This window comes from Pyrus communis, chromosome 17 (genome assembly GCF_963583255.1).
Source record: "Pyrus communis chromosome 17, drPyrComm1.1, whole genome shotgun sequence".
Classification (NCBI taxonomy): domain Eukaryota; kingdom Viridiplantae; phylum Streptophyta; class Magnoliopsida; order Rosales; family Rosaceae; genus Pyrus; species Pyrus communis.
In genome coordinates this window covers 3424666-3440789 of record NC_084819.1, presented here as the reverse complement: position 1 = coordinate 3440789, position 16124 = coordinate 3424666, and the positions used below count along the sequence as shown (strand labels likewise).

The following is a 16124-nucleotide window of genomic DNA, read 5'->3' as shown; positions in this document are numbered from 1 at the left end:
CAAAATGGAATATATTCCAAACATATATGCCATGGTTCTTTACTTCGACAGGATACAAATATCTAATTTGATATTTTCAGATACTTTTTTAGACCTATTGACGATACTAAATAGAAGCCAATTGATTTGGCAATAACGAAACGATTACTAGTAATCTCGATTGCTCTCACCAAAGTACAATACATATGGATATCAATATATCACACTAGCAGCTCTGTTACATCATGTCAATTCTAATTGAAATTGAAAGGGTTAGAATGAAATCATAAAAATATGTATACTTTATTTTATTATGGTGTTTACTTGGGATTTTAGTTCAATTGGTCTGAGCACCGCCTTGTCAAGGTGGAAGCTGCGAGTTTGAGCCCCGTCAGTACCAACGAATCCAAATCCAATAAAAAACTATATCAATTCATCTTTCTATTGTTTGTGAAAAGAGGACCAAATAACATAATTTCATTCCCAACAGCGATCCCTCTTCTTTTGTTTCTTTTTTCGTTTCACATTTATCATCAACCAAATGGGGGAATTTTCCTTTCTTCAACTGGTACCTACCAATTCGATTGATGGGAGAGAGACAAATGTGGATTAGTACAATATTATATTATTAGCATCAAATTTAGGATTCCACGGGATAGAGTATCGTTCCGATCGGTCTGACTCGGTAGGAAGAACTGGTAATAGACATAAAACCATCCATTCTTGTTCTATATTTGTTCGAATAAAATTGGACATGGGCCAGACCCACGCGACGGACCTCGTAGCGGGCACGACGGCCACCACCACAAGCCACCGTCTCTGCCATTGTAGCAGCCCAGAACATGCAGGCCCTGGCGCAGACAGCTTGAGTTGCAGCCCATCAGACGGAGACCCATCCTACGCAACCCATTGCGCTGCAGCAGCCCAAGCAAGAAGGCAATAGTGCCAGCCTTCAGCGCATAGCTTGTAGTAGCCCAGACGGAAGGGAGCAGGGCCAACCTCAGCCCATTGTTGAAAATTATATATAAAAATACAAAAAATAGTATATATATATATATATATTTTCCTATAGACCTGGTTCAACCTCTAAGATGTAGAAGATCCTAAAATTCGTATGTTTCTAGAGATCTAAAAGAAGTGTTAGGAAATAAATACCCACCGGTCTTCATCTCGTACCAAAAGTTTAACACGTCTGTTAATTATAATTAACTTAATTTTACTTTCAAAAAAATATTTGTGAACAGTAATTATTTTTGTCTTTACTCGTCGAATAAAATTATATAAAAACAAGTACTATTTAGAGTGAATATTATTTTACCTTTAGGCTGTCATTGCTTTTGTTTCTGCCCAACCAATTAACTAGCTTTTAGTGTAGGTTTATTTTGGTGTATTAAATAAAAAAAATTAGTGGGATAAGGTAGGGCTCGAGTTTATGCGTCAAAGTTTGAGATAGCGTGCCAACCAACAATAAGAAATAAAATAAAACAAAAAAAAGGTTTGCAAACTTGCAGCCTTTGCAACCACTCAGTACGGTTTTGTGGTATTTTTTTTCACTTAAAAATAAAAGATTTTATGTATGAATATCGTGAATGATGAATTCGATATCAAATTATATTACTTATTGTGTAGTTTAGCCGAATTCTTCTTCTTCTTCTTAGTGTAAAAATTTTGATGTATTTAAAAAAAAAAAAAAAAAAAAAAAAACACTTGCAGCCTCTGCAATTAAGTTGGGGTTGGGGGATGTCACTTTTTCAGGTAGCCGACCGACACCCCTTACCTTGATTACAGCACTCCATTACCTTCCACATGCGCCCATTTGCACTATCAGTACAAAATTGTCCACAAATTATATTATAAAATTCCAAATAAAATATAAACCATTTAAAATATTTATGTAAGAAGAAAAAAAATAAATATCGTTTTCTGCCAAGATTCTCCACCCTGACTGGCCCAGTTCCTGCAACAAACACCCTTTCATCCATCCCTGGAATCCTTCGTTCCGGAAACTCAATCAATCGAAAAGCAAAGGCAGCCTTCAGCCAAAAAGAAAAGGCAAAGGTTAAGGCAGCCTTTCAAGTTGAAAGCAGTTTATATGAATCTGGTTCACTATCGTGCGACGTTCTTATTTTTTATTTAATAATACAATGTCATGTTAAAATTTTACGAATGTCCTATGTCAGTGTGCCAGTTTCATAGAACGTTACATATTAAATATATTTCTTTGCTTATATTATAACACGTAGTGTATTCTTATGTGACTCGAGCATACATAAAATTTTTCCAAGTGGAAGTTGGTCATTTTAGGATTTCTCCAAGGTTTTAAATGTGTTGTTGTTGTGTCAGACACTGACAGCTCCTTGCAACTCAATCAAGTGTTAAGCCTGGCAATCAATTATTCCCCAATGCCCTTTTCTTTCTTCTGTTTCCTGCAGAGAAATTTCCAACACCATCCCATTACCAATTTTCCATTCCCCATTCCCATTCCCACCTGTACTTTCATCATTCCTTCTTGGTCTTGTTTTAAAATCTTGCTTTCCAAATCTGTATACCCTGATCTGGAATTTTCTCCATGAACTCAGCCCAATATTTTTTTGTTTTTTCCTTCCCCAAAAAGCAAAAATAATAAAATCCAAAAGCAACTCCCCAAAACTTGTACCTTTTCTCCCTTTTGGGTTTCATGGAAATTTCAAGAAACTGATATGCAAAGGTCACTATTTGGGATACATTGCACTCATTTATTTAATTTAATCAAATATTTTGTTTGCTCTTCTGGGTTTGTTCTCTGTCATTGACGCCATTTGTTGAAACCTCCTTATTAAATTCTTTTTGCTGACGATTTTATCTAATTTGAATATAAAACTTGATCTGTGGGTGGCCTCTAATTTTCTTGTTTTCTCCTTTCCTGAAAAAGATGTTCACCATTATTACTGCAAAAAGCTTTCACCTACCGTTATCTCAATAATCTTGTGTTGTGCAATGCATTGCGTTTTCTGTGGTTAACCCTTTCTTTGGTAACAAATTTCATTTCCTTGTAAAGCTTCCTCACGTTTTCCTATCCCTGTAACCCATCAAAATCCACAGATCAAATTCTTGGCACTTAGAAAAAAATTGGAAAAAACCCTTTTTCTCCATCTTGGTATTGAGAAAACCCCTCATTTTGTCGTCCCCTTCTGGTGATTGTTTTCTGGGTTTTGGAAATCTTTGAGTTTTCCATCTGGGTTTTGGGGAAAAACCATTTCTTGTGCAGGGGTCTTGTGTTTAAGCGTGAAAGCTTGAAGCTTTTTCATCTGGGTCTGTAATTTTTACCTCTGATGCCAATTGGGGGTGTCAAGAATGGCAAATCTTGTTCCTGGCGTGCTCCTCAAGCTGCTACAGCATATGAACACGGATGTCAAAGTCGCCGGCGAGCACAGGTCGTCTCTGTTGCAAGTGGTGAGCATTGTTCCGGCGCTTGCAGGCGGTGAGCTTTTCCCAAACCAAGGTTTCTACCTTAAGGTATCAGATTCCTCACATGCCACCTATGTATCTCTCCCTGATGAACATGATGATTTAATTCTTAGTGATAAGATTCAACTGGGTCAATTTATTCATGTGGATCGGCTTCAAGCCGCCACCCCGGTCCCCATTCTCCACGGGGTTAGGCCGGTGCCAGGGAGACACCCTTGTGTGGGGAGCCCTGAAGACATTGTTGCCACTCATTCTCTTGGTTTTCTTAACAATAATTCGTCTTCTGGTTCGAAAACTGTAGAGAAAGTAAAGTCTGAGTCTAAGGTATTAGGAAATAGTCATGCCGGAGAAAGGGATAAACATGGGCTAGTGAGGCCGAATGGAAGTGCTAAGCCGGATCAGTTGGAAAAGAAAGTAGGGTCTTTTGGCCGATCAAAGTCTCAGCCATCAAAACCTGCATTAACTATAGATATGAAGAGGGAACCTTTGCCGAGAATGAAGTCATTCAATTCACGGTCTATCCCGTCATCTCCCTCAAGTTGTTATTCGTTGCCGACTTCTTTTGAGAAATTTGCAAATGGGGTCAAGCAGCATGCAAAAGTTAAGGGAACACCTATGGTGGGAGTGGTGGAAAAGGCAAGTTCTGTTCGTGGGGCGAGTCCCGGGAAGAAATCAGTTGTGGGAAACCCGATAAAGAATTTTGTGCAGGGGTTTGAGATGGGGGCCAAGTCCCTGAGGAAGAGCTGGGAAGGAAATATGGAGGTGAACACTAAAGAGAGTTCAAAAGTGAGAGCTACTTCACATGATGCCAAGCTAGACGGTCGGATGGCTGTAAGTTCAATAATTCATGAATCTTAATTTGAAATTTATGTCAAGTTAGGTTTTACTGAATGTTTACTTGTGTAAGTGTACTATTGGTTGATTTTCTTTGATTTCTTTGGAGGCCACTTTTGGTGTCCTTGGATTCAATTCTCTGTTTTTGTAACTAATGAATACCAAGTACTTTAGTTACATTCATCATTTTTAAAGCTTTAAATCATTTTCAAATTGTTAAAAAGAAAAAAAAAAAACCCTTTTTCTCAATTGGGTGGATCTTCTGAGAGCAAATTTTGATTCTGGAGATAAACACCTCAAAATTAAATGTGCCAGCAATTCTCACTGGTTTTGATTTGATCTTGTAGTAGTTCCAAAGGATGTGGAAAATAGTTCAATGTTGGGTGTTATTTGTCCTCTTGTATTTAATATTCGAGTAAACATTTTGCCAGGCTCCTAGAAAAAGTATCTCAACTGAGAGGTTGCCACCTAAAGAGGACAATAAGACGCAGATATCTGCAAAGTCATTGAAAGAAGAGAGTAAGGTTCAAACGTCTACAAAGAAAGTTACCACAAATGGAACTTTGAGTGATCAAGACAGGTCAAATAAACTTCGAGTATCTGTTGGAAAGAAATCATCAGATGTAGCTAATAATGGCTTTCCTGGAAACTTGGTCAAGGTTTCCCTAAATAACAGAAAATTGATTGAAGGAGTTCCATGGGCTTCGCTCCCATCGTCAGTTGCAAAGCTTGGAAAGGTATATCTTCTGTAACATCTTAGATCTTGGTAATTGTCTCCGGGTAAATCTTTATTTTCCTGCCTATTCAATGTACTATGGTGTTTTCCTTCTGAAATTTCATTAAGTAGAGACTGCTGAAGTGAACGAGAGAATATTATAAAAGAATGAAGTGCCCAGATATCTGAGGTCCCAAATTTTTCGTGCTTATTGGGTTATTAGTTTGTGTTAATTTCTTAGTTTTTGTTTTGCTTTGTCCGTGTTGTCTTTCTGACCCGATTTTCTTAATTTAGGAGCCAAGTTAGTGAATGGGAATTTCCTTTTAATTCTGAGAAGGATATAACTTTTACCTTAGGAATGAGTTTTAGTGACATCTATATCTGAAGATGGACTTTGTTGTTGTTGTACAGCTCAGCACTTCGTTTTTCTTATTATATACTTTTGAATCTGTTATCACAGGAAGTTATGAGGCACAGGGATGCTGCACAAATAGCAGCAATAGAGGCGATGCAGGAGGCTTCTGCTGCAGAGAATTTACTACGATGTTTGAGGTATAAGTTATAACTACATCTTATTGTGTTTGTCCATTCTTTTCCATAATATATCTGAGTATCACAAATGAGTTGAGTTAAGGAAGTGAAGTTGTATATGATATTGTGATTGGACAATAGAAATGGTTGGACATTCAAACCCAAAAGATATGAAACAGTCATTAGAACTTTCTGAGTAGTGTAGTGTTTTTTTTTTTTTTTAATTTTTTAATTTTTATTTATTGACAGTATAATGCAAAGATATATCCTTAGGGTATCCATGAGTCAGCTAGATTGCTTCAATTGCATTTTTGTTGGTATACTGTTTACTTTGTAGTATACTCTCATGAGGTGCTTGCTTGCTCGTTAGAGGCCATCCATGGAGTTCTTTAACTCGTATGGGACACTTGCTCACTTATATTTTCTGCATTTTCTGTTCTTGTTTGATTTGTAATTTGGAATGGCACAGATGCTTAGGAATCAAAAGCTTTTTAACAGGGAATTTTGGAACATCAAACTACGGGAATCTGCATATCTGTGATCTTTTCTTTTTGGGTTCTTTTTGTGGAGGCACAATGTTTCCAGAATTTATACGATGTGACTTTTTCCATGGCTTTTAGCCTAAGTTCTGTGCATCATTTTCTGACATTTTTTTTGTCCCTTTTTTTTGGGTCCTGCAGCATATATTCAGAGCTAACTACCTCTGCCAAGGAAGACAACCCTCAGCCTGCAGTAGAGCAGTTTCTAGCCCTCCATGCTAGCTTGAATAATGCTCGTGTAGTTGCTGATTCTCTATCTAAAATCATGCCAGATGGTTCATCCCCAGACGGTGAAGAAACCCCATCAGAAGAAGCACTGAAGGTAGCTTCAGACAGACGGAAACAGGCAGCATCTTGGGTACAAGCTGCATTAGCCACCAATCTGTCATCTTTCGCTGTATTCAGTAAAGAATCCAGTTTAACCTCTGTTAAAGCTTCAGCTTCCTCTGCTTCAGCTTCCTCTCAAAACCAAAAGTTAGTCTCTGCAAATCAACCCGTGCTAGTTCTAGAAAATTCTACAAAGAATGCGTCAACAAAATCCCAAGGCAAAGTTCGCCAGGCAGTGGGTTCCAAGCTAGGGACACCAGGGACACCTCGCCGAGTAGGGGATGGATCAGCCATCAATCAAAAGCCGCTGGCACCACCTCTGCCTGAATGGAATAAAGGAAATGGCCTTGACGAGGTTGTTGACTTGGCCGAAATGTTGCGACTGCAGTCACAAGCTTGGTTTCTGGGATTTGTGGAGAGGTTCCTAGATGCTGACGTGGACATTTCAGCTCTTTCAGACAATGGTCAAATAGCAGGAATGCTAACTCAGCTCAAGAGTGTGAATGATTGGTTGGATAACATCGGTTCTAGTCAAGAAGGGGTTGAAACAACCGATGTTTCAGCGGAGACCATTGACAGGCTGAGGAAGAAGATCTATGAGTATCTTCTCACACATGTTGAATCTGCTGCTGCTGCGCTTGGCGGCGGATCACAGTCATCACCTCGAATCCGAACACCAGATACAAAAGTTAGAAGGTGAGTCATTTAAAGTTTAGTGTGACCGTGCGGGATTTGGTGTCTCGTTGCATAAATGCAGCGCCGAAGGCCCCTGGGAGCCGTGCCCTTTAACCACCAAGTGGTCCTAGGAGCTGTGTGTGTGAATCTGTGTACATAAATTCACATGGGTTTGAGGTATAGATGGAAGGGTTCTTACTTACAGGAGGGAATTTGATTCGAAGTGCGACGTCATTTTTTTTCTTCCGTTGTTTGATGCAGTTGTTACCTTAAATTATACGAGATTGAAAAAGATTAGGAGGGGGGAAATTTTTTGTTTCTTACAGCAACAATGCATGTTTCCAGATTTCATGAGGATTGAAATTGTTTCTACACACTAGGGATTCTGTTTGGACTCCCAAAACCAATCGATTGGCGTTTCTAATTTTTTCACTTCTTTTTGAGGGGGAAGTGCTGGATACTTGTAGCCTTTCCTTTTAGAGTAGACTGCTGTTTGACCTTGTGAACTAGTATTACTACAGTTAAAATTGAGCTCTGAAATATTTTTTAAGTAAATTAATCATCTGAACTATTTGAAATTAGCCGATTAATCCTCTCCTTTTGAAATTAGCCAATTAATCCTTTATTGTTAGATTCAAAGAAATTTATTCCACTTTGCCGTCAATTACTGGCACGTGATTCATTTTTGAGGGTAAGGTTATGCTAGTATTTGATCCGAAGTTCTAAAAAACGCTAGGCGATAGACAGGATGCGGGCTGGCACCTAGCGCGTAGGCAGATTTTGGTAAATTTCTTGTTTATCTTATAAATAGGTGCATATTGACACTAACAAAAAAGTATACTTGTATGAAATCCATGAATAAGATAACAAAAGAATGAAAAAAATGCAAAAAGAGTATCCAACAAGTCCAAAATTTGGAAACACATTAAGCATATATGCAATATAACCATAGTGAGGAATATTGTAGGATGATACATATACAACAAGTTCACAATTTAAAACCACATAAAATGCAAAATATGAGGAAAATAAAGAAATATAGTAATGTAAGATATTCACAAAGTTACAAAGCAATGCATCAAACTCTTCTTCACCATATCCCTCTGGGACTTGGATATGAATTTTTTTTTTTTTGTTAATTTCATATAAAAAAATAAAAAAAATAAAAAAAAATAAAAAAAAAAACCGCCTACCCTTCTAGGACCCAGCCGATTTGCAAGAAAACGCCTCGAATCACCACCACCCAATGCCTAAGCACCACCTAGACCTTTTTTTAGAACACTTATTTGATCCCATTCCCATATTTCAAAGGTTGCCTCACATTTTTCTTATTTCTTGCGTGAGTAATCGTGTCGGAGCAATTCTTTCTCTCTCACATTGATTCTAAGTAAGTAAACATGCTCTAAAAAGGCACAAGCTTTAAGTCAACAAGTCTATATTTGAGCCATAAGCATGCAGAACACAGCGGATACAATAGTTTTCAATCCACCACTAAATACTGCTAATGGTTCTTTTGAACCCAAAATTGGCAGTTAATAAGGGTTTAATTTTGATGTTTAAACAATTGTACAACACACAAGGCATGTCCAACGGACGAGATAAAACATGCTTCTCTAACAATTGGAAATGTTTCCCACAGCCGAAATACACATCGCGAACATCTGTTGGTGGTGCCTGCCTCCTCACAGTTCATCCTGCAAGGTCAACCAAAACAGATATTGGGGGCGAAAAAATAAGAGCAAAACTTTCGAAACTTTATGTAATACTAAAATTTGGGTCACAGGTCTACATTTTTAGGATATCAAGACCGGAATCTTCGATTTGTTCAATTGAATCGGTGGTGAGGTGCCTAAACACCCATTGTCTACGAGTTGGAGTAGGACCTATACTGTTTAAATGCGAACAAGATGCACCGGTATAGTTCCTACTCCAACTCATGTAAACAAAAAACGAGCAAGGTTCTCATGCTGAGATGTTTCTATTTTACAGACAATTTTGGTAAATAATATAGCCAAACTGGTAAGCACTTATATGGAAAGGGAAATAATACGAAAGCAATAAGTCGAAGGAGATACGAGGATGTGGCAAACGAAGGGAGGAACAAAAGAGAAAAAGTTAGTTCTTACATGGTAATCATCCAGATAATCATGGGGATCATGCTGCAAAACAAAAAAAGGTTCCCAAATTAGACTTTCAGTGGAAAATCATTTATGATATGGGAAGTGGGGAAAATCATGCACTGTTACACACTAGGGATAGATTATAGCCTGAGGTAATATTGTCCTCGGACCTCGGAGGTGTCTAATATCTTAGGGATATCTGATGTCATAAATGATGTCATCAATTGCTTAGCCGAACTTGAATACAATTATTACCTTTAAATCGTCTTCCTTTCCTCCCCATAGTTAATAAATCAAAACAAAAATCTAACTAAAATAGTTTTATCTGTTTTATGATTGTTTACACTAACTAATCCATGCGACCTTAGTCTGGGGATTCTTCTTAAAGCTTCCCCCAGACCGCTTTTCTCTACCCCGGCATTTAAGCCATATACTTCCTTTTCAAATATGTTGTACTACATTCTTTTTCTCTACCCTTAAAGAATTGATTGCCTTGGGGATTCACAATTTAAATGATTTTCTCAATATCAGAAATATGGTGATATTGAGACAACATAGATTTAATAATGTTATTGATGAGACAAAATAAGGAAATACAATACCCTTCTACGGCGCCTCCTATCCCTGCCATACTCACGATCCCTCTCCCTCTTCCTTTTTTCACCTTCCTCTCTCGCTCTTTTAGCCTCCTACATGAACAAACATAGTAGATAGATGTCATTGATAGGGTTATTGTTTGATCACTACAGTACGACCTCAGAAAAACTAAAAAAGCAACATGGCCTCTTGTAAATCACCTCTTCTTCTCGAGCTTTCCTCTGCTTCTCTGCTTCCTCAAAAGCTTCTTTCTCAGCCTAAAATTGTGGTCATTGTTATGCAACTCAAAGACTTTAACTGAGATAAATGACAAACATAGATATTTAAGAGCAATAACTCACGTCTCTATTGGAAAAAACCTCTTCTACAACTTCTTTTGCATACTGTGGATCATCACAAATTAAAATGTTGTCGAAAACTGAACCTGCCTTCACCTGCAATGATTGTTATAAGGGTCCACATTCCAGACAAGCCAAGTATTCCAAAGCTAAGAAGTTCAGAAAAGGCAGTTCATTTTTGGATGGGGAAGAGAAAACCATCACATGAAGGAAAGTGTAAACGAATCCATCACAACTAAAAGTTAACTGCTCGAGAAATGTTGCAGTTTATTTTTCTATTAGCAGTTATTCTAATATTGTCCACTTAAAATAAGCAACAGTCAGTTTCTTTGCCTTTAAGACTGTAAATGATTCACAAGTAACCGCAAACTAATTTGTCAACTCCAGGTAGAATAAGTCATGACTCATAACTCATAAGTTCATAACACAGTTTACACATACCTGCCAAACTTCAATACCCACATATTTAATTGGCTTCAGCACATAAAGGTCAGGATCGTCCTCAAACTCTGCAGAAACACAGGAAACAGGAAGTACTCTTTAAACCCAAACTCAAAAGTTAAAAATGGATAACCTGTCTAGACACATCGAACCATTTATATACTTATCAATAACTCCTAAACAAATATGTAACATCGCAGACCAACACATGGACAAACCTTACCAGTGTAAAGAAAATGCAAACTATGTGAAACGGCTTTCATAATCATTTGTATGAATTTATAAACAGATAAAGACTAAATGAGGATTGCATCTAATATATGTTATAGCCTTATAGGCCTATACATTCTGTTGTAGGCTGAGCCAGACATTGTAAATCACGGTCCACCATAAGTTGAATAATAAAATGGGTGGATCATTCTCATCACATGAATCAAGTCCTGGTATGAACGTATTCAACAAAAAATCTCCAAAGAATATGTTTTTTCTGCCATTCTCACTTCTTTCTAAGATTCTAACCAGATAATTCAAATTCCTTGCGTATTTTAGTCTCGATTATAATAAACTATAAACCATCTCTGCCACTAAATATTCTAAAACACATTAACATACCCGGGTTATCAATCCATGGAGTCTTCCACTTTCCCTTATAGTTGGGGTTCTTGATTTTCTGCAGGATAACAAATTAGAAACTTAAATCAACAAATGAGTTATTCAATCTTTTGCTATCTACATCTAGCTCAAAAGCACCTTGCGCTTCCATGGTCCTTTGTATGCTGGATTTGGGATCCTTGGTCGCCTCCAAATTCCATTCTCTTCCTCATCCCAGTCTTCGGGCTGAGAAACCATCAGTGTTTTCCAGAAGACTTATTACATATTTAGTAATTCTTGATGAACAAACAAATTTATTCAATGAAGATAGAAGCAAACAAATTAATAGGTGTTGGTTAGTTGTCAATACCGCATTCAGGTAGATTTCCTTCTCAAATCCTATCAATCAAGAAAATTAAATAGTTCCACATAATACATATAACAGAAAGAAGACTTCTTTCCAGAACATCATTTATATGTTAAACACCACTAACTAAACAGCACATAGTCTCTATAAACATTTATAACACATGACATATACAAACCTCTTTGGCTTTTGGATCAGGAATTTCAGATGGAATTGAATCATAGCCCTACAACATTGAAACAGACTATTTCAGTAAAAATCACGTAAATGGATTGTAACCTATTCAATCATGACTAGAGAGTCTCAGGATAGGATACCTCCGGTTTGACTTCATTAGGGTCATTAATATACTCTTTGTCATCCCAGTCAGCTGGCTGTGAGGACAATACGAGTCAGTAGATAATTTGTGGTAAGGCAGGGAACCTTTTTTGGTTGAAGTATGATATGGAGATTGGTGCGCAAAGAAATAATGACATATATGAGAGACCCACAAGATAACATAGTACTTGTCTACAGATCTAGAAATATAGCTTTCGATGAAAGCAACTTCTCAAACTTAAAAACACTAAATTGATTGGTTGTGCATAACATCAACTAGTGTCCAGTGTCCATAACTTTACAACATCGTACCTTTTTTGCATTCACATCCTTTATTTTTTTTGGAGGAAGGATATCCCAATCTGTATACATGCTTCCAGAATCTCTCTCTCGATTATCAACAAGGATGCTGTAAGTTGCATCAGGCCTAAGAATAAATGTATAGAAATGAGTTAACTTGTCTGTTTCACATTGGAGATCCTTTTTTAGGGGATAATTCTGCCCCTGGTAGGAAAGTATAACATGGAGTTTTTTTGTCTGTGTGCCACATAAATCTGGTCCAAACATGAAACTGCAGAAAAAATAACGTGAAGTCAGAACCATGGTCTTGATGTATTCTGTTAAGTATTAATAGCAATTAACCAAATTAAACAGAATGTTGTTTAAACAAATAGTATGAAGCATGTGAGCTTGATATAGAGAAAGACAACAAGATTCCAAGATGAACTCAAAACTACCAAATAACAGAGTATACACGTGCATGTATATGCTTTGATGATTAGTTTTTAGGTCCTTCCTAACCAAGTCAATCCCCAAGTGCATCTTGTTATTTCCGATAATATGGACTGCACTGTATTGTTGATAAGCTTGTCATAAGCATCCCCATTGGTCAAATGGGTATGGTTATGGATCGTTTCTTGCAGTATATCACACACAAAAAAAAAAAAAAACACATAAAAAATCACTTATACCCCTTGCGTACAAATCCCATTATTGGGAGGATTTTGACTTGCAGTCTAATTAGTCACTTCCTAAGAAATATAAAGAAGAATCAGTCCTCCCTAATGTTTAATGCAACCAAGGAGGATACTTCTCTCTCTTTGTGCATAATTGATTAGAGCATACAGAAATATACAAGTCTAAGTCCAACATGAGTTGGCTCATTTACGATAAGGACAAGAAAGCCTTCCAAACACCGGTATGCTTAAACCCTTAAGCACACTTAACTAAACCAAGGTACACCTGTGTGACATGTGCTTTGAGTGCATTTCTGCAGAGGAACATGTGTTCTGATGTGTTTGGAATCTATACTCAATGGCAACAACTAAAAGAACATATAAGTAACCATGTCAACCAGCCATAAAAGTGACATGCTTTATCTTAATAATTCAACGATTGCATAAAAAAAACAGGGATTTAAAAGTAGCAAAAATAGTCATACATACAAAATGATTTTATTATTACCACCCAAACATCAATGAGTAAATGATTGGAAAAGTAATTTATAAGAATATGTCAAATACAACAATCACATAGAAAAAAACTTCTACAATTATCTTTGTAAATAGAGGCTTGACCACTATAAGCAAGTTTTGGAGACTTCAATATCACAAAGCATGAGCTAATGTTGATTTACGCAAGGTAAATTATTCACACACCTGTACGGGGTATCACCACCAAACTTCTTCTGATTGACATAGCTAGAGAGAAGCTTGATGTAACCACCACCACATTCTATGTCTTGCTCAAATTTAATCGAATACTGGACAACTAGAGTTCTATTTTTGTTGCTGAACTCAGGTACTTTAGCAGATATGGCAAAATGCTTGGCATCATTATATGTTTGAATGCCTGCACAAATTTCAAAAATACATAATGGATGAATTAATTGAGACTCCAATGTAGCTTCTAATGGAAAATTGAAAACCAACAATTTGATTATGAAAGCAAGGTGTTTTCACCGATTCCTACAAACCATATGGCAATAACGATTACCTCTTTCATGTTAGGTTTTTCATCATTCATAATCACAAATTTATTCTTTTTCAACACAAACCGGTTTGTCTATTCACCTTCAGCATACCCATTCTAGGATCGTCCAATTTTAGTTAGAGCTTGCAGAGCTGTCCACCAGAAAACATGATACGAGTAGATTTACATATATGATGGTTCTATAGTTATGACAAGATCACCCTGAAAAAACCTAAGGAAATATAATCAAACACATTACAATTCATCATTTCTTTCTTGTCACCTACATCACCTCTTTTCTCGTCTTAATATGACTACATCTGACTCTTCTTTCTAAGAGGTCCTTATTCCCTTGCTCATGTATTTCTTCTACAATAGTATGGGGCAAATGGTATGAATAGATTATAAGTTATGACAACAAATTTTGAATACAGACTAATCCGAGGGCCTACTCAAGCTTTATCCTTATGTATATCCGTGAGCTTCAAAGAAGCAGACAGTCACACTAGGAGCTGTCAGCTCCCAGTTGGGACAACTGTTCTCATGTATAAGAAATGCACCTAACATCAAACTAAATAAAACACAGGAATTAACAATTGAGTACTGAGATCATTTATGACTCACATTCTCCATAAACTACTATAACTGTCATATTAATAAATTAGGGTTGTCCTATCCACACACACCCTTTTACCTTCCACACACCTATCTCAATTTCCGCCGTCAAATCGAATGAATTGAACAGGATCAAAGGACAGAGTCGCAAAAATTAACTTGGTGTGTGTGGATAGCACCACCCATAAATTATAGGGTGCCAATTATAGTACCAGTTCAGATTTTCTTTAGAACTAATAACCGAAAATTTTAAAGCATCATATCAAATTTGCAACAGATGATCAATCAAGCAACCTTGCACTTCATCAATTCCAGCTCAACGGAAAATCAATGAAATGTATTCTGAAACAGAGCTAATAAGCTAAAAGGTTGCAGGGATACCTTTATCATCAGGATCCCCAGGCCATTTCCCTGCAGTGTACTTGAACGTTCCTGCTTTTCCTTCTGCCCTTTTCCAGTCTGATAAGACCCAGCGGCTTTTCCACCCATCTTTTTTCCGCAACAACGATTACAATACATCAGAAAGTTTAAAAATCTAAACAAATGATAAACCCTAGTGCTCAACTAATCAAATAGTTTTCCAATAACACTCATACAGACACAATATCTCATACTCCACTGATTTTGTTTTTCCGGTTAACGGAAACATTTCATCAAATCCAAAAGCAGATAGAAAAAAAAAACCGCTGAAGCAATTCAGAGCCAAAACAAAAAAAGCAAGAAATAATAACCCGAAAAATAGAGCATGTCTCAGGTGTGTTTTACCATACTGAACTGATTGAGGTACACAAAATTGACAGTTTCTTAATAAGCCCAATAAACATATAATTTATGATCTTTAATCTCCTTCCATTTTCTCATATGCCAAACAAGGTGCAACAACTCAAGCATTTCAGAAGACAACTAGAAGCTCTCCAGATCACTGCTTTGGCTACTAATCTAAGCAATCAAACTTGAAAGACTTGGATCCTGTTTGGATTCTAAGAAAAAGATCTTACCTTCGAATCGCTCTTCGAAGAAGATTTCAGATGTGGCGGAACGGAAGTGGAGGATTAGAAGTGGAAGCAGAAGCTGCAGAGCTCGAAGAAGAAGCTTCATCTTTGGCTCTCTCATTTTTCTGCTGGAAACCATTGCCGGCCGAAGTTCGACTTGCAGTTGCTGTCAACTATTTTGGGTAAAGTTCCACTAACATAACCCACATTTGGATGCTTCTGGAAGGAAGTAATTTATTGGGCCAGGCCAACTCCAATAAGCCCAAATTGGAAGGAACAAAAATGGGCCCATAAACTCAGAAACTTTATGACAAAAAGAAAAAGGAAGAAAATGACAAAAAAGGAAGAAACGTCAAGAACTTTTCTGACAGAAAGAAAAAGAAAGATGGTAAAGAAAGGTAAGATGAAGAAAAGCCAAAACTTTTATGTTTATTTTTATTATTTTACACAATCATAAATGTCTACTGAAAATTTACCAAATATTAGAACTTTTCTTTTTATATTTAAAGTACTTTTACAGCTATAATTTACAAATACTTTACTTCATGCTTGTTTAGAAGTATTTTTAAAATAGCTAAAAGTATTTTTGGTGAAAATATTTTGAAACCAATACTTACAAATAAATCCCGAAAAACACTTCAATTGTTTCTTGCAAAAAACATATAACTGGTGCTTCTTGTAGGAAGTAGTTCAAGTGCTTTGAAATCTAAAAATATTTTTCCTAAAA

The 16124-nt window shown here is 36.8% G+C and overlaps 2 protein-coding genes across 2 annotated transcripts; one reads left to right on the top strand and one right to left on the bottom strand.

The window, feature by feature from the left end:
- The first annotated feature begins 2266 nt into the window (after nt 1-2266).
- Nucleotides 2267-7588, top strand: LOC137722827 (uncharacterized). The gene is made up of 4 exons (XM_068461929.1): nt 2267-4257; nt 4692-4997; nt 5436-5527; nt 6187-7588. Exons 1-4 carry the CDS (start codon nt 3313-3315, stop codon nt 7070-7072), a joined length of 2229 nt encoding a protein of 742 aa, XP_068318030.1. The 5' UTR covers nt 2267-3312; the 3' UTR covers nt 7073-7588.
- Nucleotides 7589-8467: 879 nt separating this feature from the next.
- LOC137722852 (calreticulin-3) lies at nt 8468-15693 on the bottom strand. The gene is made up of 14 exons (XM_068461953.1): nt 15404-15693; nt 14787-14894; nt 13478-13670; nt 12132-12390; nt 11819-11875; nt 11680-11727; nt 11294-11380; nt 11156-11213; nt 10544-10611; nt 10106-10198; nt 9965-10021; nt 9770-9856; nt 9174-9206; nt 8468-8741 (listed from the first exon to the last, which is right to left on the bottom strand). Exons 1-14 carry the CDS (start codon nt 15534-15536, stop codon nt 8730-8732), a joined length of 1293 nt encoding a protein of 430 aa, XP_068318054.1. The 5' UTR covers nt 15537-15693; the 3' UTR covers nt 8468-8729.
- Between the last annotated feature and the right edge of the window lie 431 nt (nt 15694-16124).